At 39.9% G+C, this 21,453-nt stretch overlaps 1 protein-coding gene across 3 annotated transcripts in view; it reads left to right on the top strand.

The window, feature by feature from the left end:
• Nucleotides 1-21,453, top strand: part of LOC109622061 (serine/threonine-protein kinase Pak) — a 211,728-nt gene that overhangs the window by 153,750 nt on the left and 36,525 nt on the right. For all 3 annotated transcript variants that reach the window (XM_062858422.1, XM_062858423.1, XM_062858424.1), the window contains one exon: nucleotides 6,749-6,920. In XM_062858422.1, coding sequence (XP_062714406.1) covers nucleotides 6,749-6,920 — 172 coding nt within the window. The remainder of the gene's footprint in view (nucleotides 1-6,748; nucleotides 6,921-21,453) is intronic.

The raw sequence follows: 21,453 nt of genomic DNA on the forward strand, positions 1-21,453 counted from the left end.
AGACTTCATACTTTTAAATTCATACCGTCTTTATCAACAATAATTTTCCACTGCTCACAGTTTTCCTACTGTTTTTGTTATTTTCAGTGTTTTCCTCTTAAAACTGTAATGACATTTTTTTTTGTATTGAGATATGTAAAAACATTGAAGGCCATATGGTAGTTTTAGTATTGCATTGGCGAATTATTGGATTTTTTTTAAATTAAAAGAAGAAAGTTATAAATAGATTTAATAAACGAATAAATTGGTGAGCTCGTTTCATGTTACTTCTTCACATCAGATTACACTCGGGTTATAACATCAATGAACATAATATAAGACAGGTTGGATATTTATCAACCTAGTTGCTTTTCATCAGTCAAAAACAAGGAAATTCCTTTCGTTTCAATTTCCAAACAAAGTACTTTCAGGTATGTCCTCATATTTGCAAAAGCATACCCAATAAAACACGATAAAACATCTGCAGTTGGCATTATGTCAAAACGTTTAAAACTCACTCCACAGTCAGCCCCATTCAAAGGCTCCATAAAACCACTCAATTCAAACAGCCAAACAAAATTCACACCATTTGCTGGGCACCGCAAAAAACTAGACTACTACCGGCACCCACTGCACTGCCATCGCCACCGTACCGTGTGAGCACAGCCAGCCAGCTCTACGGATGCAGATTTCACCCACTCAGCCATGCCAAGCCGACGCGTCAACGGATGGGCGACCGATCGGAACGAGAAGCCAAACTGCTCATGCTTACCTACCTCCCTATTTCCACATCACATTCATTGCATTCGGATTGGAACTACCTCCTGCCATCACACAGCTCTTCCGACGATTCGAAGACATGATGACGCGATGACGACGACGACAAGCGCGGTTGGCGCGCGGTAGTGTGGAATCATATCTCTTATTACCGATTTCGCTCTCATTCCGCTGCACAGCACACTCCCGATTCCGTCCCTTTAAGAGGAATAAATCACCTTTGGTCAGATTGAGATTTTCTCCTGACTTTATTTGGATTGGATTTGGATTGGATTTGGATTGGATTTGGATTGGATTTGGATTGGATTTGGATTGGATTTGGATTGGATTTGGATTGGATTTGGATTGGATTTGGATTGGATTTAGATTGGATTTGGATTGGATTTGGATTGGATTTGGATTGGATTTGGATTGGATTTTGATTGGATTTGGATTGGCTTTGGATGGGATCTAGATTGGATTTGGATTGGAATTGGATTGGATTTGAATTGGATTTGAATTGGAATTTGATTGGATTTGGATTGGATTTGGATTGGATTTGGATTGGATTTGGATTTGGATTGGATTTGGATTGGATTTGGATTGGATTTGGATTGGATTTGGATTGGATTTGGATTGGATTTGGATTGGATTTGGATTGGATTTGGATTGGATTTGGATTGGATTTTGATTGGATTTGGATTGGATTTGTTTTGGATTTGCATTGGATTTGCATTGGATTTGGATTGGATTTGGATTGGATTTGGATTGGATTTGGATTGGATTTGGATTGGATTTGGATTGGATTTGGATTGGATTTGGATTGGATTTGGATTGGATTTGGATTGGATTTGGATTGGATTTGGATTGGATTTGGATTGGATTTGGATTGGATTTGGATTGGATTTGGATTGGATTTGGATTGGATTTGGATTGGATTTGGATTGGATTTGGATTGGATTTGGATTGGATTTGGATTGGATTTGGATTGGATTTGGATTGGATTTGGATTGGATTTGGATTGGATTTGGATTGGATTTGGATTGGATTTGGATTGGATTTGGATTGGATTTGGATTGGATTTGGATTGGATTTGGATTGGATTTGGATTGGATTTGGATTGGATTTGGATTGGATTTTGATTGGATTTGGATTGGATTTGGAATGGATTTGGATTGGATTTGGATTGGATTTGGATTGGATTTGGATTGGATTTGGATTGGATTTGGATTGGATTTGGATTGGATTTGGATTGGATTTGGATTGGATTTGGATTGGATTTGGATTGGATTTGGATTGGATTTGGATTGGATTTGGATTGGATTTGGATTGGATTTGGATTGGATTTGGATTGGATTTGGATTGGATTTGGATTGGATTTGGATTGGATTTGGATTGGATTTGGATTGGATTTGGATTGGATTTGGATTGGATTTGGATTGGATTTGGATTGGATTTGGATTGGATTTGGATTGGATTTGGATTGGATTTGGATTGGATTTGGATTGGATTTGGATTGGATTTGGATTGGATTGGATTTGGATTGGATTTGGATTGGATTTGGATTGGATTTGGATTGGATTTGGATTGGATTTGGATTGGATTTGGATTGGATTTGGATTGGATTTGGATTGGATTTGGATTGGATTTGGATTGGAATTGGGATTGAAACTTGTATTAGAAGTTGGACTGGAACTTGGATAGGAACTTGGTTGGGAACTTGGTTTGGAACTTGTAATTGAAACTTGGATTAGAACTTAGATTGGCAGTTGGACTGGAATGTGGATTGGAACTTGGATTAGAACTTGGATTAGATCTTGGATTGGAACTTGGATTGAAACGTGGATTAGAACTTGGATTGAAGCTCGGATTGCAACTTGTATTAGAAGTTGAACTGGAAGTTGGATAGGAACCTGGATTGGAACTTAGATTGGAACTTGGATTAGAAGTTGGACTGGAACTTGAATAGGAACTTGGTTGGGAACTTGGTTTGGAACTTGTAATTGGAACTTGGATTAGAACTTGGTTGGGAACTTGGTTTGGAACTTGTAATTGGAACTTGGATTAGAACTTAGATTGGCAGTTGGACTGGAATGTGGATTGGAACTTGGATTAGATCTTGGATTGGAATTGGGATTGGAACTTGGATTGAAACTTGGATTAAAACTTGGATTGAAGCTCGGATCGCAACTTGTGTTAGAAGTTGAACTGGAAGTTGGATGGGAACTTGGATTGGAACTTAGATTGGAACTTGGATTAGAAGTTGGACTGGAATTTGGATTGGGACTTGGATTGAGAATTTAATTGAATGTTGGATTGAAAACTAGATTGGAACTTGGATTGAAGCTTAGATTTGAACTTGAATTGGAACTTGCATTGGAAATTTTATTGAAACTTGGATTGATTCTTGGATTGAAACTTTCATTGGAGCTTGAACTGGAACTTGGATAGGGACTTGTATTGAAAATTGGATTATAACTTGGATTGAAACTTGGGTTGGATGTTCAGCTGGAACTTGGATTGTAAGCTGGATTAGAACTTGAATTGAAACTCGGATTGGAAGTTGAACTAGAACTTGGATTGGGACTTGGATTGAGAATTTAATTGAATCTTGGATTGAAAGCCGGATTGTATTTGGATTGGAACCTAGAATTGAACTTGGATTGGTGATTTAATTGAAACATGATTTGGTTCTTGAATTGGAACTTGTATTGGAGGTTGAACTGAAACTTGGATAGGAACTTGTATTGGAACTTGGATTATAACTTGGATTGAAACTTGGGTTGGATGTTCGACTGGAACTTGGATTGAAAGCTGGATTGGAACTTGTATTGAAACTTGGATTGGAACTTGGATTGAAATTCGGATTGAACTGAAACTTGGATTGAAATTCGGTTGAACTGAAATTTGGATAGGAACTTGTATTGGAACTTGGATTATAACTTGGATTGAAACTTGGGTTGGATGTTCGACTGGAACTTGGATTGAAAGCTGGATTGGAACTTGTATTGAAACTTGGATTGGAACTTGGATTGAAATTCGGATTGAAACTTTGATTGAATTTGAATTGGTTCTTTGACTAGAACTTGGATTGGACATTTAACTGGAATGTGGATAAGAACTTGGATTTGAACTTGGATTGAATCTTGGATTAGAACTAGGATTGGAATTTAGATTGGAATTTAATTAGAGATTTGATTGAAACTTGGATTGAAAGTTAGATTAGAACGTGGATTGAAACTTGCATAGGAACTTGGATTGGAATTTGGATTGGAACTTGTATTCGAGGTTAGAATAGAATTTGGATTGGAAGTTGGACTGGAATTTGGACAGGAACTTGGTTTGGAACTTGTATTGGAACTTAAATTGGATTGGAAGTTGGATTAAAACTTGGATTGAAACTTGGATTTGGATTTGGATTGGATTTGGATTGGATTTGGATTGGATTTGGATTGGATTTGGATTGGATTTGGATTGGATTTGGATTGGATTTGGATTGGATTTGGATTGGGTTTGGATTGGATTTGGGTTGGTTTTAGATTGGATTTGGATTGAATTTGGATTGAATTGGAACTTGGATTGAAACTTGTATTAGATGTTGGATTGGAACACGGGGATGAACCAGCCTCGGGCTGAAATTCCCCATAATAAAAAGTCAATAATAATAATGGATTGGAACTTGGATAGGAACTTGGACTGAAACTTGGATTGGAAATTGAACTGGAACTTGGATTGGGACTTGTATTAAGAATTTAATTGAATCTTGGATTGAAAGCTGGATTGGAACTTGGATTGGAAATTTAATTGAAACTTGGATCCGTTCTTGATCCAAGATTATATCTTGGATTGAAACTTGGGTTGGAAGTTGGACTGGCACTTGGATTGAGAGCTGGATTGAAAATTGGATTAGAAATTTAGTTAAAACTTGGATTGAAAATTTAATTGAAACTTGGATTGTAAATTTAATTGAAACTTGCATTGGAACTTGAATTGGTTCTTGGAGTAGAACTTGGATTGAAACTTAGATTGGAATTTGGGCTTGAACTTGGATTGGAACTAGGATTGGAACTTGGTTTGGGACTTGAATTGGAACTAGAATTAGAATTTGGATTGGAACTTGTTATGCTTGGGAATTATGAATTAACAGTGCAAAGTGTTGAGTAAACATTGGGTTCCCTTTGCAATTACTTTAAACTGGCTTTAATTTGGCTATTTATTCATTTCTGATCTGCTTGAAAATTGTTTTGGTGTAGCTTTGGAGTGGTTTTGTGATAGCCTTAAGTTCGCTTCAGATTGGAATAGCTATGGATCGGCTTTGAACTGGCTTTGCACTGATCATGAATTGATATTCGAATGCAACTATACTAGCTTGGGAAGGACATTGAATTGAATGTTGGCTGGCCTTCAATTAGCTGTAAAATGGTTTTGAGTTAGCCTCAAATTGGCTTTGGATTAGCAATGAATTGGCTTTATCTTGGCTTAGTATTCACTTCTGATTTACTTGGACACACTTTTTGACAAGTTTTGATTGTGTTTGAATTGGCTTTGGAATGACTTTGGAATGGTTTTGTAATGGCTTTAAAGTAGCCTTAGATTGACTTTGAATTGGCTGTGGGCTGGCTTAGGATTAGCTTGGAGATCATGTCGACAAATCTACCTCGCGCTTCTGAGCATCCTAATGACTTTTGGGGTTAAATATACAAGATTTGTATTGGATTTAAATTGAATTAAAATTCCTATCGCTTTCAAGACCCTTCTACCAAGAACAGTAAAAACACGCTTAACAATCACAACAAAATCCAAACAAAAAATTGCAAACCGACTTTAGCATACCCAGCCAACCTACGAAACAACAGAAAAAATCTGCTGAGCTTCGAACTCTGAAATGAACTACTCGCTCTTTGCTCGCCATGCTTGACTGCTGGGCTGTGAATACCTGAACAGTAGGTATGGGTATTACCGAGCGTCGACGGTCGAAGGTATGCATTCTGCGCCGTCCACACTTTAGCGAACCGCGCTCCTCAAGCCCAGACCAGACCCCTGAGTGCAACCGAATAAATTACAGACTCACTAGTTTTTGTTTGAATTTTAATCGGAAAGGAATTAAGTCGTTCAGTGCTCGCCCGAACCAAAGACCCCGGCTATAAATCTCCGTCTTACGATTCTGTGTTCTCCGGTCGCCGCGGCTCAGTTACCTACTTATCCGCGTTTAAATGTTACGATTAATCTTTTCACCTCCGCGCGATTGTCGAAACTATAGCGAGTGGTTTGCAGTGCTTGACTTGTTGGCACAATAGAATCTCAATGTTGCAGGTCAGTTTCGGTGTTTCGCCGGTTTCGGACCTGGTAAGCTGTTTTATCGGGCGTTGTTTTATTGCGCCAATAACCACCAACTGTGGTAGTCGACACCCGCAATCAAACGTGCGGTGGCAGTTAGCTGGTGCTGCTGCTGCTGTTGCTGCAATCTCACCCTTTGATGTACAGTAGTTTGTAATAATATGATCACTTCAAAAGTACAAGTATTGATAAAGGATAAAATTAATTAAGCCTATTATGGTTATTCCTTTTCTTCATCATTATATGTTCCTTTTTCTACTCCTTTTTCATTTCTTCTTTATTTGTATTCTTCTTCTTTTGTTTCTTTTATTGTTCTTCTTCTTTTGTTCTTAGTGCTCCTTCAGCACTGGTACAATTTTCTGAGTTTTTTGCCAATTGATGATGTTTTACGTTTTTAACATGAACTCTTTACCAATTACTGCCATGTAGATAGTGGTTATATTATTTCGTATACAATCGTATCACGTACCTCGAAGCCTTTCAAGATTACCGTAATAATGCACGATTGTTATTCCATGATTCTCTCTCGCTATACACTATGAATCCCACTTTCAAGGACTCTTACCTTCAAACAAAGCTCGCCCCGTATCCCAGCGCACCTTAATGACGACAACGACGACGACTGTTTCCCACCCAGTTCTAATGTTTTCTCGTTTTCCCTTTTTTCCCATTACAGGGTATGCCAGAGCAATGGGCGCTCATGCTGAAGAACTCCAACATTAGCAAACAGGAACAGAAGAAGAATCCCCAGGCGGTGCTGGACGTGCTCAATTGGTTCGACAACAGCAGCAAACAGCGACCTAGTTCCAAGTATATGACCCATGGTTTGCACACCACAACGCACTCTGGTAAGTTTAAAAAAAAAAGATGTTTTGGTTTACTAGTATAATGTTTGGCCAATGTTCCCAATCCTTTCCCCCATTCAGTGTACCTGACACCAAACCTAACATAACGGCAGACTCACAGACAAACAGATGTAACACTTCGAACATCTTTCGATTCAAATCATAGTCACGGAAACACATTCGCCCAATGCTAAAAGGACTGTGTTTGGCCGACCACCAACTAGGTGGCGGTAGTGTGCAAACGTCAAACTCGAACAAAAGCTATGCGAGCGCCACGGTTGGGCAGTTGGTCAACTATCAAATTTTGAAAAAGATCGTTAAATTGGTGTACGATGGGAATTATCAGAGTGTTACGTCTGTTTGTCTGTGGCAGACTTATATCAACATATTCCCAACGTTTAGAGGAAATCACCTAGTGGATGGGTAAAATTGACACGCTATCAGCGAACTGTTAAGGAATACTTACTTACTTTAAGTCCTGAGCACCCATGGTATCAGGTATCAGAAGGTCGGCTCCAGAGGCACGTTCTTCTCCATTTGGGAAATTTTTGCCATCGCCATGCACACGAGCCTTCATCATTTACCTGAGAGAGAAAGGAAGGAAAAAAGGATGGGACAGGGGAATGGACAGGTAAGGGAATAGGATCGTCATAAACGCATAAGCGTACCACAATGGGTTCAAACAGCGCCCCGAAAAGAGCACTATGATAACGCATAAAGCGTAAAGAGAGCCTACAGCTCTTTACCACAACGGGTCAAGAACAACAGAACGTCCTGAAAATTAAGGTTTCTGAAAGTCAGAGTCAGCTTCACTTAAAAAGTGTTTACCAAGTACTCGGAAACGCAGTTGCGCAAAAACTGGACAGTTACAATTCAAATTATACGAAGTTCCATAATTGGATTCACAGCTATCACATGAAGGGTCTCAATTGCGTTACATGGGATCCGATGGGGCTTTAAGGGGATTTCGCGTGCATTTCTGAAAGCTTCAGAGGATTTTTGGCGAGTTTCAGAGGCGTTACGAAGGCGTTTTCGAGGGTTACAGGAGGTCTCAGATGCGTTACATGGGTCCGAGCGGGTTTTAGGGAGATTTCGAGGGCATTTGAGAAAGCTTTAGAGAATTTTTGGCGAGTTTCAGAGGCGTTACGAAGGCATTTTCGGGGGGTTTCTGAGAGTCTTAGGCGCGTTACATGGGGTCCAAGGGGGTTTAAGGGACATTTCGAAGGCATTTCAGACAGCTTCAGATGATTTCTGGCGAGTTTCACAGGTATTACTCTGGCGTTACGTAGGCGGTTTTGGGGGTTTATGTGGGTCTCAGGTGCGTTACATGGGGTCCGAGGGGGTTTTAGGGGGATTCCGAAGGCATTTTAGACAGCTTCAGATGGTTTTTGGTGAGTTTCAGAGGCGTTACTCAGGCGTTACGTAGGTGTTGCAGGGGATTTTGAGGAGGGGGGGGGGTTACGGGGGCCTACAGTTTCTGAAAATACATTTTGGCTCACAGCTCTTAAATAAGCTTCAGAGAGATTTCAGCGGCGCTTCTTGAACGTTTCAGGTGGTTTCAGAAGGGATTCCGATGAGCTATGCTCAAGGGAGCTCTTAGAAATTCTTAAACAAATATTGAACTTACCACTTATCAGCACAAAGTTGCATGAAGTTGTGTAAGCATGACTTTTATTCAATCATTTCGGCACCAACATTTCAAAAGGGCGTAACTGCTTTTGCAACCAATGCCTTCTCACAGAGCTATGGGTCGTATTTCATTCATCTCACGCAATTCACATCCATTATTCGAAAGAGGAGGATTTTATCTTTCTATTTGTGCTAGTGGATTGCTCGAGAGGGATGGGATACGCTCCACAGCTTTGTGCGAAGGCATTGGTTGTAAATGCAGTTACGCCCTTTTGAAATGTTGGTGCCGATTTAAGCACACAAGTTATGCATTGTAGATTCAATGACTTTTGCTCAAGAAAGATCTTAGGAAACCGTATACAGTCCCAAACCAACCCTATCCCCCCTTATTGCTCCCCCCTGAGCACGCCCTGGACTCCACTTGCAACTTAATTCCCTTAAACTAACCTTATACCTAATCTAAAACATTTCAACTGCTCTGAACACAACCAGTTTCCATTTAGGTAACGTTACCTAAATGGAGGAACCTAAATAGATTTCACCTAAATGCATTCGACCTAAATGGAGGTTTGAGTGTTCCGAAATAGCTGGCTCAGGGCCAATGAAATCGTGCGATGCTCCAGTGCGAGCGAACTCATCAGCCACCTCATTTCCAGCGATGGAAAAATGGTCAGGTACCCATACAAGGTGAAGAGCGTTTGCTGAATTCAGCTCCACGATTTGAGTTCGACAAGCGATAACTATCTTCGACATGGAGTTGGCCGAAGCAAGTGGTTTAATAGCGGCCTGGCTATCTGAACAGAAGTATGTAACTTTGACCATTACGTGCTACTGAAGTGCTAATTGCACTCCGCACTTAAGAGTAAAGATTTCGGCCTGCAAAACGGTGCAGTGTCTACCAAGTGAGTAAGACTGATGCAGCCTTAGCTCACGAGAATAAACACCAGCACCTGCTCGACCTTCGAGAAGGGAACCATCAGTGATACGATGCCGTCTGAAATACTTCTCTCCAGATGTCCACTCTTCCCGGGAAGGGAATTTCGTGGAAAATGTCCTATATGGAAAATTACAAGCAATTGTAAGATCACTTGGAGCTAGGACAAGTTTGTCCCAATTCACCAAATGTGGAAACAACGAGGTGTGTGTTGAACTGCGGTTCACAGGAGTTTCCTCTAGTAGACCGAGTACCCGTAGACGAGTGCAAGAAAGTGCTTCATGTTTGAGATGAATGTGTAGTGGGGCAACGTCAAAGAGAACTTCGAGCGCTGTCGTGGGAGTTGAAGAGAACGCTCCAGACATCGCCATGAGGCACATCTTTTGGAGATGGCCTAATTTTGATTGGATCGTTCTCATTTCACCCTTTTGCCACCGCACAAGACATCCATAGGCCAATATTGGCCGAACAACAGTTGTGTAGATCCATTTGATATACTTGGGTTTTAGACCCCAAGTTGTACCAAAGGTTCGCCGGCATTGCCCGAACGCAATACAAGCTTTCTTGATTCTAAACTCAATATGAGGTGTCCAGGAAAGCTTGGAATCAAGAATGACTCCAACGTACTTTACCCGTTCAGTCACATTGATTTCAAAATCAAAGAGACGTAAAGGTCGATCACCATTACGGTTTCGCTTTTACGTGAAAAGAACAATAGATGTTTTACTCGGATTTATCGAAAGGCCATATTGGCGACACCAATCCTCAACTACCTGAAGAGCGTTTTGCATCAGGTCGAAAAGGGTGCTGATGCACATACCAACTAACAATGTTAGGTAGTCGTCGGCAAACCCATAAGTAGGAATACCGCTATTATTGAGTTGCCTCAATATCGTATCTGCTACGAGATTCTACAAAATTGGTGGCAAGACTCCCACAAACACTCAATTTCCTAATCCCTGCTAGCGGCAATGTCGAGAAGAGATGTCGGTTTTTGAGCATTTGGTGAATCCAATTGGAAATCATTGGAGATATACCATGACCCCGTGCGGCTTCCAATATGGCATCGAAAGGCACTTTGTCAAAGGCGCCCTCGATATCTAAGAAAACACCCAAGCAGGATTGCTTTTGAGCAATATCGTAAACAACTTTGTGCAAAAGAGTCACAGTGGACTTTGCCGATTGGTAAGCATGTTGGTTCACATGAAGAGATACATTGGCCAGATGAACATCACGGATGTTGGCCATCGACAATGCGTTCTAAGCATTTCAGAAGAAACGAGGTCAATCTTATAGGTCTGAAACTCTTTGCTTCTTCATACGACGCACGACCCACTTTCGGAATAAACTTTACAGTAATATCCCGCCAGGATTTAGGAATATACTCTGTAGCAAAACTACAAACAAGTAGTTTTTTTCAAAACATGTTTGAAATAATCAAATCCCTTCTGAAGCAAAATAGGATAAATCCCATCTGCCCCAGGAGAATTAAAAGAAGCTAAGCTATTTAGTGCCCATTCAATCGATTCTAAAGTTATGATACTCCGAGCCGAAGCTAAAGAATCATAACTACAAGAAAAGACATCTGGTTCATCCGAAGATGTAATATCCACACATCCGGGGAAGTGTGTACTGAATAAACAATCCAAAACTTCCTCATCAGAGGAAGTGAAATCACCATTTGGCAAAACGAAGTTCGTTCACTTGAAAATTCTTAGATTTTGCAAGGATTTTGTTCAACCGACTGGCTTCACTCAGGCTGGAAACATTTGTACAAAGGTTTTTCCAGCCGGATCGTTCAGCAGACCGAAGAGCTTTCCTGTAGGCCTTGCGAGCCGACCTGAAAGCCTCCGATCCAGCAGAGCGGCGTCTGTTCCAACTCTTTCTACATTGTTTCCTGAGCTTCGCCAGATCGGAGTTCCACCAAGGGGTTCCTCTTGTGGTCTTCACAGACCGCAGAGGGCAGGCTTCTTCAAAAGCTTCCATGATGAAGGCCGTTGTAGTATCAACGGCATCATCTAAATGTGAAATGGATGGTGAGTATCCATGAAATTTGGCTGCAACCAAATCGGTAAAGAGATCCCAGTTGGTTGACCGGGGATTCCTGAAACGCAAAGTTTGCGAAGTAACATTCACACGTTCAAACAAGATGTAGCGATGGTCAGATAAAGATTCTTCATCTGACACATGCCAATTGGTCAGCTCGTGACTAATTCTGCTAGAGCAAAGCGTTATGTCTAACACTTCCTCTCTAGCAGATACCATGAAGATTGGGCGATTGCTTACGTTAAGTAATCCAAGATCTGTACTACTTAAGTATTCCATCAAACTGAAGCCTCTCAAATTGATGTCTGAGCTGCCCCAGATTATATGGTGAGCATTAGCATCACACAACAATTAGCGGAAGGCCTTTTGAAGTGCAGTATGCAATGACTTGCTTGAAATCATCCGTAGGGGATGGGTCATCATGCGGTAAATAAACTGAACAATAAACGTCTGTTGAGGTTTCCAACAGATACATCGATTGTGATAGCACATACATCTCTAGTACAGTCACTATATATACATTCTGACGAATAGAAATCCCACGAACTGGTAACTGGGGTATATACTGCCAACACTAGAAAAAGTTCAAGCTTTTGACAAACTTTGTGTTTTAAAAACATAAATTTATTATCACTACGGATGCAATACTTCCCTCATATTGTGGAGCGGACCTGGTGAGATGGTTAGAACACTTGACTATCACGCCGAGGACCTGGGATCGAATCCCACTCCCGACAAACTCGCAAAATGTGAGTTCTTCCTTCGGAAGGGAAGTAAAGCGTGGGTCCCGAGATGAACTAGCCTAGGGCTAAAAATCTCGTTAATACAGATAAAAAAAAACTTCCCTCATATGTAAGCTCTCTCGAAACGTTAAATTCAATTGGCTCCGATAGTTCTATCCGCCAGACTGTATAAAGGGTGAGTCGATAATTATTGTGCCATTTTCAAACTAACGTAACTTTTTTCCTACTTCACCAAAATCAACCAAATTTTGCACAGTTTCTCCTTATAGTCTATTGTTTACATAAAATGAATTGAGAAGTTATCAGTGAGGTTCCGGTCGATATAGAATAAATTTAGTTCACAGTTCTAAAAAAGGTGTTGTACAATCACATGCTAAAATAAAAAATCATGGTAACGCTCCTTGGAACAATTAATGATTATACATTATCGGATCATCTTAATGTTCGTCAATAGGCTTCAGGAACGGTTGTCAGTGAAACATAAGCTTGGAGCTGGGTGAAAACCAGGCACGATGCACATAAACAAACCAGAGAGCTTCAATTATTTGTTTCAAGTGGAGCCTGAACATGTCCGCATGGAGGGCGTTAATTGAAAATGTCGTGAATTTCACTAAAACGCATCCTAAATTTGAACCTATACCAAAAAGTTGAAATACATACATATACTAAACTACTGTAAAAATTTGGTTTCATTCCGTTAACTGTAGACAATTTGCGAATCAGTTGAAGGTAGGGTGGCACAATAATTAACGACTCACCCTTTATCTAGCGACTGTAATCTCTAGTGGTTTTTTTTTTTTCTTCCTGTGTTGGGGACATGATACCACTGCGACCATTTATTTGATCTATTGTGGTGTGATCCTCTTTGTTTTTGCCGTACTGGAAGTGTTGGTCCCTATTTAGAAGGGATTATCCTCCCAGTAGTTGGCGTGTGTCCCAATCAGGTACTATATTTCTAATGAAATTCAGCACCCTTTTGGGATTGCAGACCCATATTTCCCACGGTGCCAACAGGCCCTTATCAAGGTATTGGCAGCGCTTACGATAAAGCGCAGCACATTCGCACAGTAAATGCTCAGAGCTTTCGCTCTCTAATTTCCAAAACCGGCACTTATCATCTTGCACTCTCCCAATTGTTTTGAGGTGAGATTTACAAGGACAGTGACCTGTAATTAACCCAGTAAAAGTACTTAAATCATGTTTATTCAGGTTTATTAACCTTAATGTTCTATTAGCATCCGGAAATATGAATCGTTTCGATTGACGACAATCCGGTGTACCAGCCCAGAGAAGTTTCACTTTTTCCCTTTCTAAGTTCTTTAATTCCATTTTAAGGGCACAAGGGGCTATTCCGAAGAATGGCTCGGGCCCAGTAAACTGAGTGGATGACCCAATTTTAGCTAACTGATCAGCTTTTTCATTTCCTTCTATTCCGCAATGACCAGGAACCCAATAAAGATTGACCTTATTGCGACAGGACAATTGCTGCAGCAGCTTGGTACATTCCCACACTAGACTTGACGTATATACTTTGGACTTCAACGCATTTAGCGCTGCTTTACTGTCTGAACAAATACAAATGTTTGCATTTCTGTAGCGCCTTTTGAGACAGATGTCGGCACATTCCAAAATTGCATAAATTTCAGCTTGGAAAACTGTTGGCCAGGTTCCCAATGGTAATGACAGATTAACTCCAGGGCCAAATACTCCCGCCCCTACCATGTTATCCTGTTTTGACCCATCTGTGAAGAAAATTGTAGAGCCAGGTCGAAAGTGTGGTTCTCCTATTTCCCAATCCTGACGAGTCACATCAGGAACATAGAATAGATGATCGAAAAAGTTACGTTTCAACATATAATCTTCATTCATTGAGTATATTGGATTTATTTTGAAAGTTTTTAATATGCTCATATGTCCCTTTAGATCACTTTCAGTGAATCTACAGGACCTTCTTAGCCTCAGAGCACTTTTAACCGCATCCATTTGTATATACTCATGTAATTGAGGAAGATTTAACATAGCGTCTAAAGCTTTAGATGGAGTGCTACGCATTGCCCCACATAGTGAAGCAGTAGCAAGTCTTTGAAGCTTGTTCAACTTTGTTTGAGTAGTGGCTTGTTTGGTTTTTTCCCACCAAATAATAGATGCATACGAAATAATCGGTTTCACAATGGCCGTATAAATCCAAAGTATCATCTTTGGTTTTAAACCCCATTTTCTACCAAAAGTTCTCTTGCAGCCCCAGAAAGCATTTCTTGCTTTATCTAACTGTTGTTCAACATGTTTGTTCCAACAAAGCTTGCTATCTAAAATTACTCCTAAGTATTTAACCTCCGTAGCAAGAGACAGCATAGTATCTCCTAATTTTAGCTCTGTCATAGACATTTTGCGTCGTCTAGTAAACGGTACAATTGTTGTTTTTGTAGGATTAATATTTAGCCCCTCATTTTTACACCACGTCAAAGTATAATTCAACGCTGCTTGCATTCGATCACAAATAATCTTATCAAATTTTCCACGGACAATAATGATAATATCATCCGCAAATCCAATTACTTCGAACCCTTGATGCTGTAGTTTTACAAGAAGATCATCAACAACTAGAGACCAGAGGAGGGGAGAGATTACTCCCCCTTGGGGACAGCCCTGAACAGCTGTTACCTTTACAACTGTATCTCCAAGATGTGCTGATATTTCTCTTTTCGCCAGCATCTCTTCTATCCAGTCAATAATACTTTGGGAGAACCCATGATTTCTCATTGCAGTTTTCATTGATGCAAAACTTGCATTGTCGAATGCTCCTTCTACATCCAAAAATGCTGCCAAGAGTATTTCCTTCGTGTCGAAGGTTTTTTCAACCTTAGTAACCAATGAATGAAGAGCCGATATTGTCGATTTGCCAGTTTGATAGGCGAATTGAGCTCTAGTTAAAGGTTTGTCCTTGAGTATCTCCACTTTAATGTACTCATCTATAAGTTTTTCCATTAGTTTTAAGAAAACAGATGTAAGACTAATTGGCCGAAATGATTTTGGCGACGATTTGTCTTTTTTGTTATTCTTAGGTATAAATACAACTCTCTAGTGGTTAGTTCAGAGATGACAACGATTGCGTTGTTGACAAGCACACATGCTCGAGGCATGACACGCGAGTTTGTCATTTCATTTTTACTGAAAGTAGCAAACACCGGATTCACAAGGTTTCCTAGAATCCCCTTACGTTTTTTTATCTGTATTAACGAGATTTTTAGCTCTAGGCTAGTTCATCTCGGGACCCACGTTTTACTTCCCTTCCGAAGGAAAAACCCACATTTTGTGAGTTTATCGGGAGTGGGATTCGATCCCAGGTCCTCGGCGTGATAGTCAAGTGTTCTAATTATCACACCAGGTCCGCTCCACAAATGTAAGGTTCTTGGATTAACGCCACTTGGGCTGTACCATTTTGCATAAGACTGCAAAGATTGATCGTTGCTGTTCTTTTGTGCTGAAGGTTGATCTGAGCTATCCTAACCGTAGCCACTACCTAAACTAGGCAAGATTAAACTCTTAACAATCGCAGCCAAAAAAGAATAGCAAAAATAAATCCAGATCGATATCTATTTGAATGCGCCAAAGGCGAGGAAGCACAGAATACACTGTGTAAATCGCATAATACGAAACCATATAGGTGAAAATTTAAACTAATTAATAACATCTTCATAATCCCGCCCTTATTCAGCCTCAAGTATGTGATTGAAGAAGGGCAGCTGATTGTCTCGGAAAAACACAAGGTCCACCGCGCTATTGCTCCGGTTAGCGCAGTAAGGGAAAAATACTGTGGAGGGTGCACTGGTACTCCACAGGCTCCGCTTGCGATTAGGTTTTTATAAGACGCTCCTAACCATTCATTCCCAGGCACGGTAAGCATAAAGCCGCATCACACCTTGAATTAGGGGTCACCTAATTAGTGGACTTTTACCACTGGAACAGGCGGTCCGTAGTGCTATTCTTAGTCAGTTGAACTAACCGTTACCGACACTACACAGCTATCTAGGCTGATCGGGAAAGAATATGATGTGTTCTTCCAAGCTGCTGAAGAAATTAATTCACAATTTCCCTCGGAATTCAAAATACAAATTTATGGCGATTTCAATCAACGTATCAACGTCACGTTGATTGAAATCGTCATAAATTTGTACTTTGAATTCCTGATATCTGATTCTGAAAATGAATGTATTTTATTACCAGTTGTAGGTGAAAATGAAACGCTACAGTTGATTTTTGAAAAAAAACTGCTTGTTTAGGTTTAAACCAAATTAATCATGTGAAAAATCAGCAAAATCGATATCTAGACTTTTTATTAACTAACATCCTTGAGGACTTCTGTGTGGAAGAAGCTCCCCTTCCATTATGGAAAAACGAGGTGTTCCATACCGCTATCGAGTATTCCGTTTTTATCCATATGAACGTTAACTCAAATAATTGTGACTATGAGGATGTCTATGATTATAGTAAAGCCAATTATGAAAATGTTAGACGTCAACTCAATAGAACTAATTGGCAATCTGTTTTAAGAAATCCAGATGTAGAATATGCTGTTGAGACTTTTTATAGCATTTTGTCGGAAACAATTCATTCGGAAGATCCACTAAGGAGAAAACGAAGAAATAATGGTTCTAAGAATCCAGTCTGGTTCAACATTTGCCTGCTTAACTAGAAAAATCGGAAACAAAAGGCTCACAAAGTATACCGACGACACAAAAGTCAAGAAAGCATTGAAAAGTACTTAAGCATTTGCAATCAACTTAATCTAGCCATATCCACTGCTCTTGAAGAGTACAACAGAAAAACCGAGAATGAAATAAAATCCTGTCCCAGGAACTTCTTCAATTATGCTAAAACTTAGTTGAATTCGAGCAGTTTTTCATCAAAAATGTCGTTAAATGGTGAAGTAGGAGAAAATTCCGATGAAATTTGCAATCTTTTTGCGGCTTATTTTCAAGAGAATTATAGTACATTTTCTGATACCGATCGCGACTATGAATATTTCTCCCAATTTCTTGAATTTACCAGCAACATTGGAATCAATCAAATCATGTTACAGGATATTTTAACCGGTCTGAAAGACTTAGATCCAAACAAAGGTCCAGGACCAGATGGAATTCCACTGGTTCTTCTGAAAAAACCTGGAAACTGAATTTGCGGCTCCATTATTTTGGCTCTACAACAGGTCACTTGAAACTGGAAAGCTTTCGAAAGGATGGAAAAAATCTTTCCTTACATGTACCCATATACAAATCTGGTAAAAAATCCGATGTTCGTAATTATCGTGGGATTGCCATTATCTCATGCACACCAAAACTATTTGAATCTATTATAAGTAGATGTGTGTTCAATCAAAACAAACTAAGAATAACAAATGCACAACATGGATTTTTCAAAGGTCGGTCGACTACAACAAACTTGCTAGAATTTGTTAATTACACCTTATGTGCAATGGACAGTGGTAACTATGTTGAATCACTTTACACCAATTTCAGTAAGGCGTTCGACAGGGTTGTTACAACAGCGCGGATTTCGCGATTTTCGCGGATTTGGCGCGGATTTACCCATGGAATTTGGCCCTCGCGCGGATTTGGCGCGGAAATGATTTTTGTAGTGTGTATAGCGAAAGATTTGAATGATTATCGGCACTTGAATTAGAAATTATGAAAAGTAAATATTTGTTTAACCCTCCTAAGATGTTAGAATTTTTGCACCACGATAGCGTAGTGTACGTTCAGCGTGCCTGACTGGGTCATGTTGACCTTAACATCCTACTAGTGAAGAATTTGAAGCAAGTTTTCGTTTTGGTTAACGGCAATAGTTTACGAATTTTATCAGCTCTTCAAAATATTTTTTTGAAGAAATTGTGCAACGATTCTTCCAATTCCATTGCGGGCATCTTTTTTCAACTTTCGAGTTCTCGTTTCTCAAAAAAAAAATCAAATTTGTTTCTAGCAATTCCTTCGAATTTCGACTGTTGGTTATGTTGGGAGGTATGACCCCAACACTTGTCACCGAAGAGTCACGGCGGCGCAGGTTTTTGTTGCGCAGAAGTCACTGTGACTTACTTCTAACAAATATACACTTACTTGCTAGAAGTAAGTCACAATGACTTCTGCACAACAAAAACCTGCGCCGCCGTGACTTTTCGGTGACAAGTGTGTTACTTGGGACGTTCAGTCTTTGGAGGAATAGCTCAAAAATGGATTCTTAAGCTTTCATTCGAGGTTTAGGTCGCTACATTGCGCCTTTTCTGGGAATTAACTATGCTCCGTTTTATCGTAAGTATGAGCCCACTGCATAGTCCACATTCGTCCCAGACGTAACGTATCGGCGGTGTTCCTTTGAATGTATTGTCGGGCCGCCACCAAACCGGACTTCGCACAATCAAGTCGCGACGCGACCTAACTCGCGACGTTTTTTAATCATGTCAAATGTAGTGCGCATCCTTCCCGTTGTTGTCAGCAACACAGCGCACTAGATGCGAAACAGTTGCGACACTTGTGGACCAAGAAAATGGCAATTTTTGATTGAATGTCGGTCTTGATTCCAACCGGATAGACAATAATATCCGAAAGATATCCGTTTATCGGAAGCCGAAAGGGTAATAGTAATCTGCCCGAGTTACTGATTCAATTTCGAAAGGCACCAATTTGAAGAGATTTCTAGATAAATCCCTAGATTATTTCGGGAAAAAATCTTGTGAAGGGTATCCTAGAGGAAACTGCTAGTAAAAACTTTGGCGAAAAACTCTGGGGGATCTCTGTCGGCATTCCTGATTATATTACTGCAGGAATTCTTGGAGAAACTCCTAAAAAATCCAGGAAAACCCTGTAGGAATTTCAAAGGACTCCAGCAAGTAAATCTTGAAAATTGTCAACATTGTCCTTCTAGGATTTTTCCAGTGATTATCCATTTTAAGGGACGTTTTCCTCTGGGCAGAGGCACAACCTTGTGATCAGCTTGATTGCTGTCAGGTCTCGGGGCTTAAATGTATCTTTACTCTACAGATAAAGATGCACACTCGTGGTGTCAAAAAGAACCGATAATTTTCGTGATCAAACGAAGAAGCGTCACGGCTCTTTTTTGTTGTTTTTGATATAGGTATTTGATTTCTATTTCCATAAGGAAGGAGGTTGTTACACAATTTATCCTTCTATTTTTTAAAATTATTATTAACAATATTGAAGACACAAGATCAAGAATCACAAGAAGAGCTGTTTATGCTAGTTCACTGAACCTGGTGCTGGATCGTCAAATTTGTTCATTTTGTGTGAAAATACGCAAAGGTAAATAACGTTGACAATTTAATTAACAACACATTCTTTTACAGCTCAATTCGCAAAATCAATCTCCCACCTTTCCTCATCCTTAAGGCCACGCAAAACTTTAAAGCCACATGGCTGAATAGGTTGCAATACCTACTCCCAAATTCCACGGTGTATTATGGACGATGTGAGTTCTTGGACTTGCATTGGAGACTTGGCCCCATGATCTCCTTGTGCATCAATAAAATAAAATGAGATTACTCATTTTAAGGGACGTTTTCTCAGGTTTTGCCAAGTATTCTCCTTGGAAAATTCCTCCCTGAAGATTCATTCAAGAACTACTAAGACATTACACAAAAAAAGTTCGAAGTGATCTTATGAGAATTTTTAATGAGTATCCTTCTCAAACTCATACTGGTTTCCAAAAATTCTTTAAAAAAAAATGTTCGCGTTACTGTCTCCAAAAAATTCAGTAATACTTTAAGAAAGCCAAGAAAGTTCCATTCTGTTTATTTCAAAGATTTTTTTTCAGTTTCTTATAAAATTTCTTCACTTTTTTTAGTATTTTTTCCACGAATGCACTACCTAGTTCTTGGGATGTTTCTCCTGAGATTTTGTCTAGAAAATTCTTTTCAAAAATCGCCCAATGGATCTTTAAGAAATGTTTTTGGAAAAAAAATAACGAAAGTTTTGCCGAAACGTCTTCAAACTCACTTTCAGAAAGCATGAGTTGTGTTGATTTACGAATCAAAAGTTTATTCTTCATCCAGCAGTCCATTCCAGTTTAATGGATTTAATGGATTTCTTCAATAACGTGAAGAAAGAAAAAAAAAATACCTTCACGCTCTCGCGGATTTGGCGCGAATTCATTTCTAGTATCGCGCGGATTTGGCGCGGATTCGAATTAAGCTCGCGCGGATTTGGCGCGGATTTTTTTCCACTCTTCTCGTAACAACCCTGGACTTAACATTCCAATGTTGATTTTCAAGCTTGATAAAATGGGAATCGAGTCAAGACTACTTAAATGGATCGAATCATACTTAACTGGCCGATTACAGATAGTAAGATTTGAGGGGAAGAAGTCAGAACCTATCAACGTAACATCAGGAGCTCCCAATTTAGGACCTTTGCTTTTCATATTGTTTGGAAATGATATCACGTATATTCTAAAACATCTCAAAATCCTTATATACGCTGATGATAAAAAAAACTCTTCAAAGAAATAAAAAATGAAGAAGACAGAGAATGTTTTTTGAGAGAAATACGCATATTTGACCAATGGTGTAGTAAAAGCCTGCTGCAGTTAAACGAGAAAAAAATGTAATTCAATTTCGTACAGCAGAAAACATAGTACACCACCATTGATTGTATCTTTAGGAAACCAAAAAGTTGAAAAGTGCAATATAATTAGAGATTTAGGTGCCCCACTAGGGCACTGCGCTAGCGATTCCAATTGGATGCTGTACTTACACTTTTAACAGCGCCTAATTGCATTCTATCCTAATTGTACTATACCAAACTGGTTGCCGTTGCGCTGCCTTCACTTTCTACCCTATCATGGTAGAATGATGAGCACGAGGATGTTGATGTGTGGATGCTGGTTGTTCCTGTTTCCAGTCCGATTGGGGGTCCATTATGGGTTGCCGTTCGCCGATGTCCAAGTATCCGGGTCTATTTGAGCCAAGGGCTCAGAAGAGGGTCAGTGTCAGCTGCTCTCAGGGGGAAAGAGCAACTGACGAAAGTGCCGGGGCTGGGATCGAACCCATGACCATCTGCTTATGAAGCCAACGTGTGACCAATTGCGCCACGGGCCCCGGCTACTATACACTTATCACATACAAAAAATGAATCAAATTGGTTAGAAGACAGCCCGGGAAACGCGGTGGGCGTAAAGT

This window comes from Aedes albopictus, chromosome 3 (genome assembly GCF_035046485.1).
Source record: "Aedes albopictus strain Foshan chromosome 3, AalbF5, whole genome shotgun sequence".
Lineage (NCBI taxonomy): Eukaryota > Metazoa > Arthropoda > Insecta > Diptera > Culicidae > Aedes > Aedes albopictus.